Source organism: Salmo salar, chromosome ssa11 (genome assembly GCF_905237065.1).
Source record: "Salmo salar chromosome ssa11, Ssal_v3.1, whole genome shotgun sequence".
Lineage (NCBI taxonomy): Eukaryota > Metazoa > Chordata > Actinopteri > Salmoniformes > Salmonidae > Salmo > Salmo salar.
Window position 1 is genome coordinate 17,114,440 of NC_059452.1, and position 20,518 is coordinate 17,134,957.

Below are 20,518 nucleotides of genomic sequence, written 5' to 3' on the forward strand. Positions count from 1 at the left end.
GATCAGTTATCGACTCTGTTGAGTTGACGTTTATAGTGCTATACCTACTATAGTACTATACCTACTGGTATGCCTATAGGCCTAGGCCAGAAATCAAATACATGACGTTCGTTATTAGTGATACATACAGTATATACAAACGTCGACTGTGAAAGCAGTCGTGGCGAGGTGACTCCAATTCCTGAAACTACCCGGCTGTGGGGGTTAAAGTTGCGACGTTATGATTGACTACACTGATTTCGCATCCCCCCCTCTCCTGCATCCGTCCCTCAACCCGCGCGCAGTTTGCTTCCCAGCGTCTGTAGCAGCTTGTCGGCACCGCGCGCTTTCATCCCACTTCCCACTTCCTCTCTTCTTTTGCCTCGGTGTCCTGATAGATTGAGGATTCATTTTCTGCAATCCTTAACAATGAACGCCCATTTTTTCTTAATTTTTTCAATTTTGTCGGGTGAGTAGCGTACAGTTTACCTTGATATGAACCCTCTACTTGTTGCTTTAATGCAATCATACTGTATTCAATTTAAGCAATATCAGATACCGAACATAATGCTGGCCAATAATGACAATGATAAAACTGAAAATTCTTGCATGGATAGCCTATACTTGGAACCCTTAGAAAGCCCACAATTAATATAAATTAAATGTTATATTGTAGTTATAGGCCTATTGTTTATTTACATTTGTTGTCGTGGATGTCATTAAGAAGTAGACAGTTTAAATATCTGATTTGTGTGGTTTACTCATGTATTTAGTGAACCTCAAAATCAGGAGAACTGATGTTTCGTTCTTTTTGGGCTATAGCCTAATACTTTCAGCAAAGACGTCAATGTTATAAACAATTCCCAGATATTTGTCGCACCTATTTTTATTTTATTTTAAACTGTACGTGCCATTCATTGTATATGAACCGTTAATAAATGGTTGTACATTTATTTAGTTTATTGCAAAAACAAAGCATGTTGCTGACATTTGATGTAAGAATACAATAAATAAATCTTCGGTCACTCAGATCTGTGATTTCTGTGATTCCAAGGTAGCCTACTGTCCAACTGAGTCAGTTGTATTAGGCTACTGTATGACATCTGAACTTCAAAGAAAATAATGCCAATCTCCCTGCTTGGCAATCTAAGCGGGGGAAAACAGTCCAACTGAAACGAGTAAACTAACCTACCTGTTGAATTGACTCAGGGACGAAAATATAGTATATAGTTAGAAAATAGAGAACACAAAATTAGGCCAAAATAATTAGTCACTCAGGATCAGTCTACTCTACAACAAGAATACTGAAAGATGGACTTGTCCACTACATCATATGCTACAAGTGCTTTACCTTGAAGTTGTCTGTGTCTAACGCTCCATCCCCACCTCTCTTATTCAGGAGGCTCCTGCTCTGAGGCAGAACACAGGTTGTTCTCAGTGATATTTTCCAGCTACAATCAATACATCCGCCCAGTGGAGAATGTGTCTGACCCAGTTATCGTGCAGTTTGAGGTGTCCATGTCCCAGCTGGTCAAAGTGGTGAGTGTGTGTGTGTGTGTGTGTGTGTGTGTGTGTGTGTGTGTGTGTGTGTGTGTGTGTGTGTGTGTGTGTGTGTGTGTGTGTGTGTGTGTGTGTGTGTGTGTGTGTGTGTGTGTGTGTGTGTGTGTGTGTGTGTGACAGCGTGTGTGTTTGAGAGAGAGAGTGTGTGTGTGTGTGTGCAGAGAGAGAGAGAGAGAGAGAGAGAGAGAGAGAGAGAGAGATGGTGACTCTGCATCCTCAGTGCCTCTGCTGTGCTGCTGTGCTGGGGCCAGTGGAGGATATCAGCCTGAGCCTGGACCCAACGGAGCCTGTCACAGTGAATGGCTGCGTGGGTGTATGATTGGTCAAGAGAAGATGAGAAATGTCAGCTCTCTGATTCTCTCACTCCTTCCATCTCTGAGCAGGCAGCCCCTTTGCTCAATCACTGCCACTTCGCATGAGTGCCCTTGGTTTTAATGCCTGGTTTTGGCCGGGGCTCGCTGTGAGGGGATTTGACGAGGAGAGCGGCAGCTGTTTCGCCAGCATCAAACTGCCCCAGAGTGGATTACTTTAATTACACTTAAAAGGGGAGGGAAGAAGGGCATCATTCACAAATGAACAGATGTATTATTATACCACAATACTGTCTGGCCCCTTATGAAACAGGGATCTTGATATGCTGGGTATTGCCACATAAAATCACTCAGGAATTTACTCCCTGTGTATACTTCATAACATAAAAAAACAACCCATTTGGGCCACTTTGTGCTACATCAGGCCTTTACAACTAGCATTGGAATAACCTGTGTGATTACTGTGACAGATAGAAGCTAGGTACATTCAGTTCAGGAGCACCTATCCATGTCTTGTCATGATCTGTGTTTATTATGGTTCCACATTGTGAGCAGGTTCTCGTTAAATGTTGAATAAAACACGGCCACCATGAGTCTATTCCATTTCAGTAAATATCCTTTGTTGAGCTTTCCTTTGGAGGAACTGGGCTCCAATCCAGAACCTCTCTTTTCTGAACATGACACAGAGATAGAGTATTTCTCATATTTCCCTGACCTCAGCCCATTTAACAGCACAGAAGAGCTTCCTGTTTTGATGGATGACCATTATTTCCTCCCCACGCCTCACGCTCCTCCAACCCCTCTACAACTGGGATACTTCAGCCTGCTTATAGCTGGACTATTAGCTTATTTAAAACGCCCATTCTTCCAGGTGGCTCAGACATAATCTCTCATTTAAATAATGGTTTCTCAGTCTGCCTGGAGGGACATACATGGCTGGCCTAGTTCTACAACCCTAGAACCACCTGTACTGTATCGACCTGCAGCAGTGTTCCTCGTCTTAGAGCCAACACCTGCAGTGTCTCCTGGGAGCTCATCAGGACACATGAATGGTTAATGTTATGAGCTGGGTTCTGTCTGTCTGTCAGTCTGTTGGTTTGTCTGTCTGTCGCTGTCTGTCTGGGAAAATCTAAATTGTTTTTGTTCGCCTCCTCCCCTCCGTCCACAAAGGTAATTGAGGAGCGGAGGTGAGGAGAGGAAACTTGGAAACAAATGCGCTTGAATGAAATGAGACTCTCCTTCTCCACTCAGGAAAATGATGTTTACAGGGGTGGAATCCCAAAAATAAATGTGTAAAGTGCCAAAAATGAATTAAGCTGGCTGTAGAAAACCTTTTATAGACAAGAATTTAAGTAACGTATCATTTTTAAAAGCGTCCATACTTTTCTCCTTGTAAAAAACAGCAGCTGATTCAAAGGGTGTGTCACAGATTCTTAAACACTTCCACGCTAGCCACCGAAAGGATACTTATGAGTATCCTCGGTGAGAGGAGGACACTTCTCCATTCGCCTACTAACGAATTGACACTCTCCTCGACCACTCAACCATTTATCGGTTTCTGGGTCATGGAGGGGAGGAGGACAGAGGAGTCGAGGAAAGGACAGACTTTTGCCAAATTGAGAATCTCCCTCTCTCTCCTTCTTTCTCAAATTTTTTCTTTTTCCATACTCTTCCCTTTCACCTGAGCTGAGACAGTGTCAGGCCCTAACTAGCACATCGTGAGAGACAGCCTGCAGCCCGAGGGCCTAGAGGTTGAAGCCGTCTTATAGTGTATGGCATGCTTCTGGGCTGGAGGACCCAGGTGTTCCTCTCCTCCTCCCTGTGTAACTCCAGCCAGGGTTAGTCCCAGGACAGAACGCTCTGTTCACCCTGCCATCCTGTAAGGAAGATGATTGCTCCTGACAGCGTGCCCCCTTTCTAACTCTGAAATATTCCTACAGTTCATGAACCCCCGCATTTTGCCTCTGGTCAACTTGTCCTTCTGAGAGTAAATTCTTCTTTTCTGTTTCTCAGGATGAAGTTAACCAGATTATGGAGACAAACCTGTGGCTGAGACATGTAAGTGCAATCTTCATCCATCTCCTACTGTATGTGTATATGAATTACTGTTTAAACAAATCACTCCACTACATCTACCTGACCTACTGGGCTCCCGAGTGGCACAGCGGTCTAAGGCACTGCATCCCAGTGCTAGAGGTGTCACTACAGACCCTGGTTCAATTCCAGGCTGTATCACAACAGGCTGTATCACAACTGGCTGTGATTGGGAGTCCCATAGGGTGGCGCACAATTGGCCCAGTGTCATCTGGGTTAGGGTTTGGCCGAGGTAGGCCGTTATTGTAAATAAGAATTTGTTCTTAACTGGCCTGCCTAGTTAAAGAAACTATCATACATGATTCCTGGAGGCCATAATCATATCTTACATTATTCATCAGGAAAATGCTTTTAACCCTCTGGATATTAACCTTCTGACACAGAGTTATGAGCAATGCCTTTACCCTGCTATGACTGGGTTACATTTCTATCCAGAGATGATATGCAGAGATGATATGCTATGACTGGGTTACATTTCTATCCAGAGATGATATGCAGAGAAGATATGCTATGACTGGGTTACATTTCTATCCAGAGATAATATGCCATGACTGGGTTACATTTCTATCCAGAGATAATATGCCATGACTGGGTTACATTTCTATCCAGAGATAATATGCCATGACTGGGTTACATTTCTATCCAGAGATAATATGCCATGACTGGGTTACATTTCTATCCAGAGATAATATGCCATGACTGGGTTACATTTCTATCCAGAGATAATATGCCATGACTGGGTTACATTTCTATCCAGAGATAATATGCCATGACTGGGTTACATTTCTATCCAGAGATGATATGCTATGACTGGGTTACATTTCTATCCAGAGATAATATGCCATGACTGGGTTACATTTCTATCCAGAGATAAGGCACAGTATATGATCACATGGTGTAGGGCTACAGAGAATACAAGGGACTGTACTGTTGCATGGCTTGCTGGTTTTGTCACATGGTTGACCCCACCTGGTGCTGCTGATATTGTCGTGATACACGTTGAGATGAGCTCATTCTGAGGGAAATGAACCAGAACTGGTTTCCAGATCTATAAAAATCTGAACCAAATATCCACATCTGTGCTTAACCCTCATTCATCTCATACATGACCATCTGTTTGTCAACATACCTAGTATAAGGGACCGTGTGTATATGGTAACAACCCAGTCACATGTCAATACAGCCGAGCCAATCACAAGAGGGTTTTGAAGAACCACTTAATTGAAAAACGTGGCCATCCGTTAATTGAATGGTTAGTTAGATGAAACAGTAGCTTTAGACCTGGAGGTCATGGGTCAAGTCTCAGGGGAGACACAACCTCCGTGTTGTAGGACTGTGTCACTTATATATTCTCCCTCTTAGGTCATGAGAAAGACATAACTCTTTCATCTAATTAACCATTCAGTTAACGGATGGCCACGTTTTTTGATTAAGTGGTTCTTCACAACCCTCTTGTGATTGGCTCGGCTGTATTGACATGTGACTGGGTTGTTACCATATACACACGATCCCTTATACTAGGTATGTTGACAAACAGATGGTCATGTATAAGATGAATGAGGGTTGTGGATATTTGGTTTTAAAAAACGTGGCCATCCGTTAACTGTCAATGGATCAAAAATATTGAACGTAGAATTTGAAATGTGTGTGGGTTTTATAAAAGAGTTTTGTCTAATGATATGAGACAACCTACTACCTCTTCAGATCTGGAATGACTACAAACTGAGGTGGGATCCCAAAAACTTTGGAGGAGTGGAGTTCATTCGAGTGCCTTCCAGCAGGATATGGAAGCCAGATATCGTGCTGTACAATAAGTGAGTTAAACATGCAATTGCAATAATAATATGTACCGTGCATAACTGAGTTCAAGGATTTCTTCTTTGACATTGAAATGACAGAGTTGATGATCCAAAACCAGGACATGACACTCATTTCTTATGTAAGGCCCTCATATACTGTTGATTCTTTATAATGGCGTGCATGTAAAGTCTATCAGACAGTGTTATCAAATGATGGAGCCTCAGGGCTTCTTTCTGATTCATTTAGCTGAGGGACAATAGTCCGTTGTTTATATTACATCCTTCCAGTGTAATCTTCAATGAGTCATCCACCCTCCTCCTTCCCTGTTGTCTCTCTGTCTGTCTCTCTCTGTCTCTCTCTGTCTCTCTCTGTCTCTCTCTCTGTCTCTCTCTCTGTCTCTCTCTCTCTCTGTCTCCTCCCCCCTTCCCTCTCTCTCTGTGCCACAGTGCAGTAGGAGATTTCCAGGTGGACGATAAGACCAAGGCCCTGCTTCGCTACAACGGGGATGTGACCTGGATCCCTCCGGCCATCTTCAAGAGCTCTTGCAAGATCGACGTCACCTACTTCCCCTTCGACTACCAGAACTGCACCATGAAGTTTGGCTCCTGGACGTACGACAAGGCCAAGATAGACCTAGTTCTGATTGGCTCCTCCATCAACCTCCATGACTTCTGGGAGAGCGGCGAGTGGACGATCATCAACGCCCCGGGTTACAAACACGACATCAAGTACAACTGCTGTGAGGAGATCTACACAGACATCACCTACTCCCTGTTCATCAGACGGCTGCCTCTCTTCTACACCATCAACATGATCATCCCCTGTCTGCTCATCTCCTTTCTCACTGTGCTGGTCTTCTACCTGCCTTCTGACTGTGGGGAGAAGATCACTCTATGTATCTCCGTCCTCCTCTCTCTCACTGTGTTTCTCCTGGTCATTACTGAAACCATCCCGTCTACGTCGCTGGTCATCCCCCTCATCGGGGAGTACCTCCTCTTCACCATGATCTTTGTCACCCTCTCCATCGTCATCACTGTGTTCGTGCTGAATGTGCACTACCGCACGCCCAAGACCCACACCATGCCGTACTGGGTGCGCAGTGTCTTCCTGGGGCTTCTACCCAGGGTGATGTTCATGACCCGGCCGGAGAGGGACCCTGAGAGGCTGCCTGAGCCTGGGGGGGTGGTTCAGCAGCTGATGCCCCCAGCCTCGCGGCCCTGTGTGGTCCACACCACAGGCACCCTGCAGGGGCAGCAGAAGCCCCAGGCCCTGGTCTCCACCGTGGCTGCCAGTGTGCTCCCAAGCCTGGCCCAGCGACAGCGCCTCTTCATCAGCACGGAGCTCACCAACCTCAATAACCTTAGCCTTGGTGGTGGTGGTGACTCGGTCAATGCGGGCTCCAGCTTCCTGTGTTGCGAGGGCTGCTGCAACTGCTGCTGGCGCCAGAGGTCCACCAAGCTGCCCACTGAGACGGGAGGAGGGGCTGGCAGGGTGGGGAGCATCGGGACCTTCAGTGGAGGAGGGGCTGCTGGGATTGGGGGGGTCTGTGGAGGCGGTGGAAGCTCCTGCTCCAGCTCAGAGTCTCTGGATGGCAGGCTGATGACCCTGTCCCCTCACTTCTCACCGGAGGTCAGGGAGGCCATGGAAAGTGTCAAGTACATCGCCGAAAACATGAGAATACAGAACGAAGCCAAGGAGGTAAGTCGGGACGTATCACATGTATATCATTTACAATAGCTAAGAAAATATTCAAGGTCTATTTCTACCATTTAGTGTCTCTGACAACTGTCTTTCAGGTCCAGGATGACTGGAAGTACGTTGCCATGGTGATCGACAGGATATTCCTGTGGGTGTTCATCTTGGTGTGTATCCTGGGGACCGCTGGGCTCTTTATCCAGCCCCTCCTATTGTTCGATATGTGACCCACTCATACACACAGCAATTACACAGTGACTGAGTGTTTTAAATCATACATATACAGTCATTTTGTGTATCACCCAGTGATGCAGACCAAAGAAGCTGAGACGAACCAATACTGTGAACGGAAGGGAACCAGATTATGGAGGAAGGCAAGCTGCTGCCAGCTGTTCCATGTCACGTCTCAGTATGTAGATACGTTTCTGATTGCTAAAGTGTGGTGTAGTAGTGATCCCTTAGTTGCTGAGGACCAGACTCTGAAACCATGGCAACATATAACTCTGTACTGCTGCCTACCCATGCCCTTATGTTTGCTCTGTGTAAATGACTTCATCATAGTGTCACTTGATTATGACTGGCATAAAGAACCACACTATCGTCAACAAAAGGACCGTGGCTAAAGGAACATCTATTGGACCAAAGGATCCCAAACATGTACATAGCAATGACTGCTTAAAGGGGCTTTCCAAAAGTACACAAGTATCTCAAGTCAATGTCACAGCTTATTGAATTCATATCATGTTTTCAAATGTTGAACATCAGTGAGTCATTTTGACATTGTTTATTTGTGAAATATTCATGTCTTCTATAAACATACTGTATGTTCTTATTTACAGCTATACAGTACCATTCCAATCTGATTCTAATGCTCATTAAGATTTCAATGAACCACAGTGTCACATAATATACGGATAAGCTATTCATAGAAATCACAAACTGGTGAACATTAAATGGCTATGATGCAGGATGGGTAACTTTATTACACCAGATGGGTGAATGTGGAAAAACTCTGAAAGCAACCTGAAATGCTTTTCATTGTGTTGTGAGGGGTGACACCATGTGGTTATTATCTGCTACTACAAGTGACCGCAATATGATCCAGTGGTCACTACCATATGTCTGCAATCAAAGACACAAGATTTTGTGTCTTCATTTTCCATTTTTAATTTGGTCTGGCGAAGCACTCCATTTGGACGACTTTGAAAATGGCTCTCCAAAGGCTCTTTCAGCAGAAACATCTGTCTGCCATGATCCATGGTCATTGGATGAAGTGACTTCTGAAGAGAAGTGAACACATGCTAACCTACCTGTAAACTCATTGCATTCCCAAATCGATATTTCTCTCCCTTGTGAAAATTGAGTTTGGAGGTCCAGCTGGCAGGCAGGATGTCGATGTGATTATCAGTAGCAGCAAGGCCATGTAGAGGTTGGGTATAACCCTGTTACATCCTCGCTGCCTCCCAGCCTGTCTCCCATCCCTGCCTCTCTAGCCCATCCCGGGCCCCCTTCAGCTTTATTGGATCATAATCAATATGGAGACCTGGTGATGAAGTACATCATTAGTCTGGGGCCTGGGCTACGGTCTTCATCTCGCCATCCTACTGCTATGCCAAAGGGCATTTCTCCTGCTTTAACTTGACACTACTTATACTCTCTGTTAATAAGGAGGATGTGGTTGAGATCTCTTGTTATGTTGTACCATCATTCAAAAAACAGTTTGGTGTACAAGAGGAGGAAATTCACAGGTAGGAGTTATATATATCTGTGGCCTGTGGTATCTATGATAGAGAGTGATATTTTTGAAAGAGGATTTTGGGGAGCGTTTCAAATCCTACATTTAGGCGGACATGGAATCTCTGGATGTTGTTTCTGTGGCTGTATGTTGTAGTCAGTAAACTGTGATCAGGTTGTCACTGTGAATCTTAACTGGATGTTAGCCAGGAAGCACAGTCACATACTGTAGTACTCCATCACTTCTGATAACATTCCCCCTGCTGATTAATTGAATTAAAGCTCCCCCAGGGCTCATTTAAGTGAACTAGTTATCTGAGGGGGAGATCTGTAACAGACACAGTATTAAAGACTGAAAGTTGAGGGGGGGTTGAGTGCATTTATGGAACAGAGATGGTTCCATGACCACACTCGTGTGATGAGTAACCTTGTCTAAGACCTGAAGAGTTGCATTGCATGCAGGTGACCCGCGTTCTGTCTCTGTCGGTCACACGTAAGAATCGTCCCATTGTTTTTGTCCGTATGATATTATTTCGCATACTTTCATTTGAGAAGAAAGCATGAGAAACTTGAGAAGAGAGCAAGTTGAGATCATTGATTCCATGCACCTGTTGATCTTTTTAGTTATGCATGGTCAATGTTAAATAATACATATCATCCTCCAGGTCTGTGGTGCAAACATATCTTGTAGCTGCTACAGTCCTACAAATACAGGAAATGACATCATTCGTATTCACTATTCTCAGTTAAGATGTCTCAAATAAAAAGATCCCCATCTAGTTTCAGGTCCATTCCGGATTAAGTGATATGACATGCTATTTTATAAAATCATTTCTCTGCAATTAATATTACCTGATTAAACTAATCATGTAAATGTTATTAACTAGGAAATCGGGGTACCACGGAAGAATGTCTATAGAGCTGTTGTCTTCCAAATAAACTCTTAAAGACCTGGTAATCTTTTATATCAATAGCAGTCAATTATTAATCGTCACCTTTTTCAGTCTCATCAAAAAATCATAAAATTCTTGGTTATCTTCACGAACCCTGGCTAACAAGTTGAATCAGCAATACACATTTTGGTTTAATTATTTATTTACTAAATAATCACACAGAATGGATCATACATTGATTACTAATTATGTCATACAAGAAAACGTCCCTAGCGGACGGAACCGATATGACGGCTGGTTACACAAAGAAAGGGGGCTGGGTTTGAATGAAAGCACTGGAAGACTAAGGAACAAAAGGATTGGGTATCTATCGGACCTCATGAAGCTATGCTATCGTAAATACAGAATCTTATGCATTCTAAATAACCGCCCATTTGGAAAAGAAAAATGCAAGAAATATTTACTCTGAGCTGCGCTTCGATTGATTGGTCGTCGGTGGAAGGCTGGGTTGCCCAGCAGAGATCTCCCTTGTCCTTTGAAGAATATGTCTTGTGGTAGAACGAATACGTTGTAGTACCGTCATTGTGTGGTAGAACGGATACATTGTAGTACACTGTCTTTCTGAAGAGATTGTCCGTCCTTTCCTAGCCCACGTTTACAGCTGCTGCTGCTAACGCAATGTCTAGTATGTATCACTTCTTTAGTGAATAAGAGTTCAAAGTTCATACCAAGTTGCCATACTTTAAGCTCATGCTATATTCTGGCTGGTATAGTCGAAATTCATCCTTCCAGCGTGTCAATATTCATCTCCACGTTGAAATTCGCCCTTCTAAACGTATGGACATCAGTCCTCACGTCATCGGGAACACAATGTTAATTTCTTTAGGTTGTAGTCGTTCAACCATTCGCAACCAGAGCTCACGCTGAGGTTGGCTTAGTTCTGTAGTTGATATTAGCCAGCAGTCCTCACGTCATTCACAACCAATGTCTGTTCACATGGGCGGGGCCACTGAGTGAACATAGTTATGAAAACAATTCTCTCATTTAGAATCTAAAATTACATTTAATCTTTTCACAAATAGTTTCATATTTAAACATTTAAATTGCACAACAATTCCATGTGAATCTGATAACTATAATGTGTAGACTTTCCAAGATACAGTTTGTGTCGTCCTATCATTAGTAATAATGTCTCAGACGACAACTGATCTGACATCATATTCTTTAAATACCAACAGATATTTTCAACTGGTTGGATTACCAAAATATGGTTCCGTTCCCCACCCTTTTGATGTTACCAGACTCTCTCTATGTCACAGTATCTAACGAAGGTGGCGCCCCTCCTCGGTCGGGCGGCGCTTGGCGGTCGTCGTCGCCGGCCTATTAGCTGCCACCGATCGTTGTTTCTGTGTCTTTTGTTTTTGTCTGTATCTCGCACCTGTTTTGTGTTTGTCATTAGTGGGGGGTTATTTAGGGTGTATTTTCAGTTGGGGTTCTCGTGCGGGATTGTTTATTGTCCACTCAGGACAGTTGCGATTGGAAAACTGTTCTTATCTATTATATTGCCGGGCTGCGCCCCGTGCGCTTTTTCCTTTTCAGTGCGCTTATTTTGGGAAGGTGTTTTGTCCTGGCGGACTTCGCCACGCGCCCTGTGCCCTACGGCTATTGCGTGTTATTATTATTATTATTAAAACACAGTTGCTCCGGCCCTCTGTCTCCTGCTCCTGATTCCACATCTCCACTGGTCCTAGACAGCCGTGACACTCTATGTTAACAAGGGCTTTCTAAGAGTCCAATCTGTAGAGTAGAGAGAGAAAAGGGGGAAAGGTATTTATGGGTGTCATAAACCTCACCAACAGGGCAACGTCATGACACAAGGTAGAAAGAGTCAACCAACAAGTGTTTCAACAAGACTTGAACACAATGATCATTTTCATCCTCATCCTGTGTGAGTATATTTATGAAAATTAACCTGATATTGATTTAGTTTAATTGAATTCAAATGTATTTCACATTTTGCTATTTAAATTGGTCTATGTTGTATCTTTTGAATGTATTTTCTCTTCTAAGGTGCCTTGTCAAGAGAGGCCATGGTTCAAAACACAGGCAGGTCAAAGTCCATTCATTATTGAAGATGATTGAATTCTCGTTTAGATAATTACAATATGATACTCTACACATAAACGATTTACATATTGCAGATATTTGATGGGCCAAATACTTTTTATTTTCTTAAATATTAGCCAAGAAGATTTTTCCAGCAAAGATCTATTGGACTACTACAGGAACAATCATGGAGGGAAGTGACCTAGTGGTAAAATGTAGTACACATGGGCGCAAGGAAGACAAAGTGGCATATGTTTACTTGTGCATTAACGGGGTTGCAGTGGAACAGAAGAGAACTATACAAGAAGACACCTTTTTCACCATGAAAAGTGTTACTGGCCAACAGACTGGCAATTACAGCTGTGTGTTCTCTAAAACCCAGTATCCATATTCTGAAGTGCAGGGAAAAGGAGATAATTATCTTTTCATCCAGGTGATGGGTAAGGATCTTTTTACTGTCTGGTTAGGTCATTGCTGTTAGACATTATTTGACACACACTGAGTGTACAAAACATTAGGAACACCTTCCTAATATTGATTTGCACCCACCTTTGCACTCAGAACAGTCTCAATTCGTCTGGGCATGGACTCTACAAGGTGTCGAAACATTCCACAGGGATGCTGGCCCATATTGACTCCAGTGCTTCCCACAGTTGTGTCAAGTTGCCTGGATGTCCTTTGGGTGGTGCACCATTCTTGATACACATGGGAAACTGTTTAGTGTGAAAAACCCAGCAGTGTTGCAGTTCTTGACGCACTCAAACCGGTGTACCTGGCACCTACAACCATAACCCTTTCAAAGGCTCTTAAATATTTTGTCTTCCCATTCACCCTCTGAATGGCACACATACACAATCCATGTCTGAATTGTCACAAGGCTTAAAAATACTTCTTTATCCTGTCTCCTCCCTTTCATCTACACTGATTGAAGTGGATTTAACAAGTGACATCAATGAGGGATCATAGCTTTCACCTGGATTCACCTGGTCAGTCTATGTCATGGAAAGAGCATGTGTCCTTAATGTTTTGTACACTCAGTGTATATGGATATACTATCCTTTTCAATGTTTTTGATACATGTATATTTCAATGTGGCTGCAAATGTATTTTACACCTTACATGATTCCTGTCTCTTCCTGCTCATACAGACCGTATACTCCCTGCAGACATATCACTTGCAGGCTCAAGAACTGTGAGAAAGGGAGAAGGTGTGGAGTTTAAGTGTACTATTTCAGACCCCAGTTTTCAAACAAAAAAGACCAGTGACTTAGTTCACTCTTACCTCTGCAAGTATGGCTCTGTTGTTCAGATCCAGGTGTTTTGACGTAAAGAGCATGGAGGCAACGTTTACGATTGAACGTTTTTTAAAGAGTGACACTGGCAACTACAGTTGTGTGCTTGACCTGCAATCAAAAACCCTCACAGATAAAGACAGAACATTATATGGAAATAATGCAGTATTTCTACAGGTTGATGGTAAGAACGTATGGTGTTTCTCTAAATACTTACATATTTAAATAATATAGTCACTACATACATAACTAGTTTTGTTATTAGAAAATCATTGTTGATGGTTCATGGTTGCAGTACATTGTTACTATAGAAATGAGATGTATAACAACATACCTGTTTTGCTTTCCAGTGTCCCGGAGTCATTTAATCACACCGGTTGTGTTTTGCGTCTGTTTTCTTCTGATCTTATCTCTGATAGTGGGCACATGGTGGCTGTTCATTAAACAAGGTCAGGCCATTTAACATGGACTTTACTCTGGATTTACAGGTCTACTTCATATAGAATCATTTTTATCAAACTAATACATTCCATTTCTGGATTGAAGGAACTATCTGGAGCTTTTCTAATGTCATTGTTATCATAGTTAGCTTGAGGTTAACCAATAATGTAACATTTCATTTTTGTGCCAATGACTGGGGAGGGTGATGGTACGTGTGTTTTTTAAGCTCTCCGATAAAACTATTGTTCTATTAATGAACATTTATTTCCCATTCTGGGATATTGCTTTGCCTTAGACGTAACGTCAAATGTGGAAGAAGAATCCAGGTAGGAAAATCATGTATATTTGACATTTTATTTTATGAAATGAAAATTCTTTCTTTGTATCTATTTGTATTAGTTTCTTTGAATATAAATGTCACAGACTACATTCTGTATTTATACTGTAATGAAGCAATGGAGAAACACAAAGGTGTTAAATTACTTAAGTACAAAAGCAATAATGCAAAGTGTGCTGCTTCTATATAAAGGTGTATATGAATAAGATTAATATTTAACGGAATATGACAATCTAGTAATCACAACCAATGTATAATAAACTGTATCTTGTTTATTTGTCAGTGATGAATTTGCCTATGACAGTGTGGTCGGTAAGATAATATTTATTTCGTTTGGATAATGGTTAGCTGCATTAACTATGCTTTAAATGAAATGTAAGTGTGTTTTAAAATACTAACCATGCTGATACTAAGTAAATGGTCATGAAATTAGTTTCAGTGCCTTGTGTTAAAACAGGAGTCTATATTTCTTATTTTAAAATATAGTTGTAGTCTTCGTATCCCCCCAAACAGGTGGGGTGGAGTCCCAGGATGTTGGTGGGAAATGTTTAGACAATATGATGCTGCACAAACATTTACTAATTATGATGTAAATTAAAAATAGGTATGTTTTTTCATTCTTACATTTGCAATACTGGGTAAATGTAATTAAAAAAAATATATAGATATTTTTAGCATCTTGAATAAAAAAAGGTTATTTAAATACATTGCTTTAATAAGAAAATGAGATATTTCATCTCCTAACCTCCCAAACATGTGATACAACATACCAACATTTGGGTGAGAAATGATTAGATAATGAAGTAAAAACAAATGATGATAATAAAAATTTTGAATAGGTATGTTTTTCTGATACTGGGTAAATGGTCATGACTGAAATAATATGCCACGCTGTAACGGCTGTCTGGAAGAGGGAACCAAGGTGCAGCAGAGGATGTGTTCATCATTAGAATTTTTATTCAAAAAAGCAAGAGAACACTACAAACTGAACAAAAACGACAGCAAACAGTCCTGTTAGGAAAATACTCTAAACAGAAACAATTACCCACAAAACCCAAAGGAAAAACATGCTCCTTATGTGTGACTCCCAATCAGCAACAACGAGCTTCAGCTGTGCCTGATTGGGAGCCACACACATGGCCCAAAACAAAGAAATACCAAAACATAGAAAAAGGAACATAGAACGCCCACACAATGTAACACCCTGGCCTAACCAAAATAAAGAACAAAAAACCCCTCTCTCTGGCCAGGGCGTTACAGTACCCCCCCCAAAGGTGCGGACTCAGGCCGCAAAACCTGACTCTGAAGGGGAGGGTCCGGGTGGGCCTTCTTACGGCGGCGGCTCAGGTGCGGGACGTGGCCTCTGCTCCACCCTTGGCGTCGCCCTCTTAGGTGGCGCACCTGGCCGCGCCGAAGGTCTGGTGGGCGACGCTGACTGCGCCCGGCTGGCGGGCGACCCTGGTTGCGCCCGGCTGGCGGCCGGTGATGGTTGCGCCCGGCTGGCGGGCGACCCTGGCTGCGCCCGGCTGGCGCGGCGATGGTTGCGCCCGGCTGGCGGGCGACCTGCTGCGCCCGGTTGCGCCCGGCTGGCGGGCGTCCCTGGCTGCGCCCGGCTGGCGGGCGTCCCTGGCTGCGCCCGGCTGGCGGGCGTCCTGGCTGCGCCCGGCTGGCGGGCGTCCCTGGCTGCGCCCGGCTGGCGGGCGTCCCTGGCTGCGCCCGGCTGGCGGGCGTCCCTGGCTGAGCCCGGCTGGCGGGCGTCCCTGGCCTGGCCACTCTGGCAGTTCAGGGCAGCCTGGCCACTCTGGCAGTTCAGGGCAGCCTGGCCACTCTGGCAGTTCAGGGCAGCCTGGCCACTCTGGCAGTTCAGGGCAGCCTGGCCACTCTGGCAGTTCAGGGCAGCCTGGCCACTCTGGCAGTTCAGGGCAGCCTGGCCACTCTGGCAGTTCAGGGCAGCCTGGCCACTCTGGCAGTTCAGGGCAGCCTGGCCACTCTGGCAGTTCAGGGCAGCCTGGCCACTCTGGCAGTTCAGGGCAGCCTGGCCACTCTGGCAGTTCAGGGCAGCCTGGCCACTCTGGCAGTTCAGGGCAGCCTGGCCACTCCGGCAGTTCAGGGCAGCCTGGCCACTCCGGCAGTTCAGCGCAGTCTGACCTCTCTGGCGACTGTTGACTGGCGGGCAGCTCTGACGACTGTTGACTGGCGGGCAGCTCTGACGACTGTTGACTGGCGGGCAGCTCTGACGACTGTTGACTGGCGGGCAGCTCTGACGACTGTTGACTGGCGGGCAGCTCTGACGACTGTTGACTGGCGGGCAGCTCTGACGACTGTTGACTGGCGGGCAGCTCTGACGACTGTTGACTGGCGGGCAGCTCTGGCGACAGTTGACTGGCGGGCAGCTCTGACTGCTCTGGACAGGTGAGACCCACTGGAGGCCTGGTCCTGGGAGGTGGCACAGGACGGACCAGGATGGGGAGACCCACTGGAGGCCTAGTCCTGGGAGGTGGCACAGGATGGACCAGGATGGGGAGACCCACTGAAGGCCTGGTCCTGGGAGGTGGCACAGGATGGACCAGGATGGGGAGACCCACTGGAGGCCTGGTCCTGGGAGGTGGCACAGGATGGACCAGGATGGGGAGACCCACTGGAGGCCTGGTCCTGGGAGGTGGCACAGGATGGACCAGGATGGGGAGACCCACTGGAGGCCTGGTCCTGGGAGGTGGCACAGGATGGACCAGGATGGGGAGACCCACTGGAGGCCTGGTCCTGGGAGGTGGCACAGGATGGACCAGGATGGGGAGACCCACTGGAGGCCTGGTCCGAGGAGGAGGCACAGGATAAACCGGGCTGTGGGGGAGCACTGGAGTTCTGGTACGGACACTCTTTACCCACACTCCAGGCTGAATGCCCACTTTGGCCCGGCACGGGCGGAGAGCAGGCATTGGGCGAACTGGACCCTCCCAGCGCTCTGGAGACACAGTGCGCAACGCCGGCGCAGGATAACCTGGACCGAGGAGGCGCACTGGAGACCAGACGCGCTGAGTTGGCACCATCCGCCCTGGCTCGATGCCTGCACTCGCATGGCACTTGCGGGGGGCTGGTATGTAGCGCACCGGGCTTTGAACGCGCACTGGGGACACCGTGCGCTCCACAGCATAACACAGTGTCTTACCAGTACCACGCTGCTTCCGGTAAGCACGGGGAGTTGGCTTAGGTCTACCACCTGACTCCGCCAATCTCCCCGTGTGCCCCCCCCAAAAAAAAAAATTGTGGGGCTGCCTCCCGTGTCCGTTGCGCTCCCTCTCCTCATACCAGCGCCTATCAGCTCTCGCCGCCTCGATCTCCCACTGTGGGCGGCGATAATCCCCAGCTTGAGTCCATGGTCCTTTTCCCGTCCAGGATTTCCTCCCAAGTCCATGACTCCAGATAGCTTTTCTCCTGGTGCCTCTCCTTGTGCTGCTCCTTCCTCTGCTGCTTGGTCCGTTGTTGGTGGGTAATTCTGTAACGGCTGTCTGTAAGAGGGAACCAAGGTGCAGCAGAGGATGTGTTCATCACTAGAATTTTAATTCAAAAAAGCAAGAGAACACTACAAACTGAACAAAAACGACAGCAAACAGTCCTGTTAGGAAAATACTCTAAACAGAAACAATTACCCACAAAACCCAAAGGAAAAACATGCTCCTTATGTGTGACTCCCAATCAGCAACAACGAGCTTCAGCTGTGCCTGATTGGGAGCCACACACATGGCCCAAAACAAAGAAATACCAAAACATAGAAAAAGGAACATAGAACGCCCACCCAATGTAACACCCTGGCCTAACCAAAATAAAGAACAAAAAACCCCTCTCTCTGGCCAGGGCGTTACACACGCCTTGAGTGAAAATAATTAACATCTTAACAACATCTTCTAATCAGGTGATGAGATTGATACAAACCATGACATGGGTGAGAAATGCTTAGATATTATGAAGCTCCATAGAAATGCAATGATTATATTGTGACATATACAGTACTGGGTGAATGGTAATCTAACAGACTTCAGGGCCTTGGGCGATTTCTTTTGCTAAATAACATGTTTTAATTATATATATTTAACTTCCATCTTCTTATCTCCGAAACAGTGGATGCCACGTACCAAGACATTCTGGTGAGCTGTGAGTTCCAAATGAGCTTTGACTAATGATAACTAATGATTATGTTGACTCTTGGTCATAAAGGCTTACAAGTCTACACTCAATTTCTTCCTCTTTTACTTTTCCACACCTATTGTAATTTTATATTTCAGGTTGAAACACGGAAAATTAAACGCGTTATAGCACGTATTCGAGGTGAGTTCAATATTTAGAAATAGTAATAATAGTAAGTTAGGTGTATTTTGGGGGATTTCCATACGTCAGGCAGAACGAGTCAGGTTTTGTTTCACGGTATCTATCTGACCATGGAAAATATCTTGTCTCACTTTCTATGTCAATGGTGTAATTTCTGATGGTTAGACATGTAAGTAGTTTGCATAGGAAACCACAGATGCATTCAGTCACATTCTTGCTATTCTTTGTACTTCACATAAAGCAAACCAAGATAAGAATGGTTTACATCATGATCTGGGTATATTTCCTCTGTGCAGAGAATACAGACTTGAGACCTTCTTCTCAGAGTATCTTGTGGTGTACACTCTCCAATTTAGCATTGCTTCTGTAATAAACCTATTTAATCATTGTCTTAATGTCATTGTCCCAGCTCATCTTGGATCCTACAATATCCTGAAAACTGAAACATTTCGGATATAACAATGAACACACAGCTGTCATCTAATGTGATGAAGGATTTGTCGGACCAGATATAATATGTTGGGGACTTTTCATCCACAGATGCAGCAAATCAAGGCCCATATACAGAAGTTGTGTATGCCAAGTCATGCAAGAAGAAAAGACGTCATCAATACATGCCTTAATCATTATTAGATCTGCATTATTTCAAAGCAGTACTGCATGTGTACTTCATGGTTTACAGTATCTATAATCATGTATTTTATGTATTGTGTATTCAATGCGTGTCTTCTGTTGGACTACTCCCTGCATGTTCAAGTTGACGATGATGCCAAATTGTTTTGTGACCTGACATTTGTGGTGCATTGTGTTATATCTTCAGTGGAAGTAATAAAAAAATGTTGGAGTCATTTAGAAGTACCACATTAAGTATTATTGCTGGATATACTATTGCATTCTCCCTCATAAAAAATATTTTTTAATGTTCTCAAACTGGGAATGTGGTATACTTCTTTATTGGAACTGAAAACAAATGCAAATCGTCTTATAGGCACAGTTTCAGTTGGCACAGCAGTTTAGAATATCACCCTTGATAACAAGGAAGACTGTGGGCTCACTTGGTCTAACCAATAATGTAAGGCTGTCCCATTCTACAGTCCCCCTCTAAAACATGCAAGGATACATTGTAGTTTTAAATAAGCCATTCTTAAATTTGTGAATCTTACAGACAGTTTTTTGTTTTTTACTTTTATGCGACTAGACGGCCCAGTGATAAATAATACATATATTAACGTATGGATTTACATTTGCATATCCACTGATGTACCATATAGACATAGTCCAACCATAACCTACGGACAATTATATCAGGAAATTAGACTGGCACTGCAAGGCTAATCATTAATTACACTGTATCATACACATTTCAATGTTGCTGATGTGCACACCATAAACAATGAAGATGAGGTCAGAGTACTGATGTGTTTCTTCAAAATGAGCTGCCTAGGACTAGGACTAGGCCAAAGCTCTGTGATGAAACTTTGCATCAAGGTTAGACGCTTCTAATTGGGTCCTATACAGTTTCCCATAATTCACATAGCTACAAGGTTATAGACACAGTATGTTATGTGTGAAAACATTACAACAGGCTGAAGATCACACCATGAGTCCTATCTTATTCATAATATGTGAGTATTTTCACAGTATTGATCAAGGTAAAGCATACATTTGGTCTAATTTTATTTTCAATATTCAACCTGGTTGTACCAACTGTTATCTCTATTTGTTTCCAAATTCAGCTTTACTGGTTAAGTTGGCAGAGACAGGTACACTTACATAATTGAATTCTAAAACACAAATTGTCAAATCTGTCATTTTATTAGCTAATGTCTGAGAAGATTCATTGTAAACATTAGAACTTGTGAAACTTGTATTTTTCACTCTTCAATGATGAAGCTGATATCTACCCAGCAAAGCTCTTTGGAGCTAGTACCCACATGAGAGAAGGAAAGACTG

At 44.1% G+C, this 20,518-nt stretch overlaps 1 protein-coding gene and 2 long non-coding RNA genes across 8 annotated transcripts; 2 read left to right on the forward strand and 1 right to left on the reverse strand.

Annotated features, from left to right (window-relative positions):
• The first annotated feature begins 283 nt into the window (after positions 1–283).
• LOC106562133 (neuronal acetylcholine receptor subunit alpha-3) lies at positions 284–10,131 on the forward strand. The gene is made up of 6 exons (XM_014126763.2): positions 284–448; positions 1,379–1,518; positions 3,864–3,908; positions 5,649–5,758; positions 6,191–7,442; positions 7,541–10,131. The coding sequence occupies exons 1-6, from the start codon at positions 409–411 to the stop codon at positions 7,664–7,666; spliced, it is 1,713 nt and encodes a 570-aa protein (XP_013982238.1). The 5' UTR covers positions 284–408; the 3' UTR covers positions 7,667–10,131.
• Positions 10,132–11,626: 1,495 nt separating this feature from the next.
• On the reverse strand, positions 11,627–13,895 carry LOC106562183 (uncharacterized). 2 transcript variants are annotated; one of them, XR_001318990.2, is made up of 5 exons: positions 13,799–13,895; positions 13,455–13,575; positions 13,292–13,362; positions 12,722–12,867; positions 11,627–11,863 (listed from the first exon to the last, which is right to left on the reverse strand). It is a non-coding gene; the product is annotated as an uncharacterized lncRNA (long non-coding RNA). The 2 variants fall into 2 exon arrangements; XR_006757507.1 differs by having other exon boundaries at positions 12,722–12,885.
• Positions 11,792–19,495, forward strand: LOC106562182 (uncharacterized). 5 transcript variants are annotated; one of them, XR_006757506.1, is made up of 9 exons: positions 11,795–12,014; positions 12,137–12,612; positions 13,321–13,380; positions 13,482–13,648; positions 13,815–14,231; positions 14,526–14,554; positions 18,359–18,384; positions 18,523–18,565; positions 19,106–19,495. It is a non-coding gene; the product is annotated as an uncharacterized lncRNA (long non-coding RNA). The 5 variants fall into 5 exon arrangements; XR_006757505.1 differs by having other exon boundaries at positions 11,792–12,014; positions 13,482–14,231; XR_006757503.1 differs by having other exon boundaries at positions 11,796–12,014; positions 13,321–13,648.
• Positions 19,496–20,518: the final 1,023 nt, after the last annotated feature.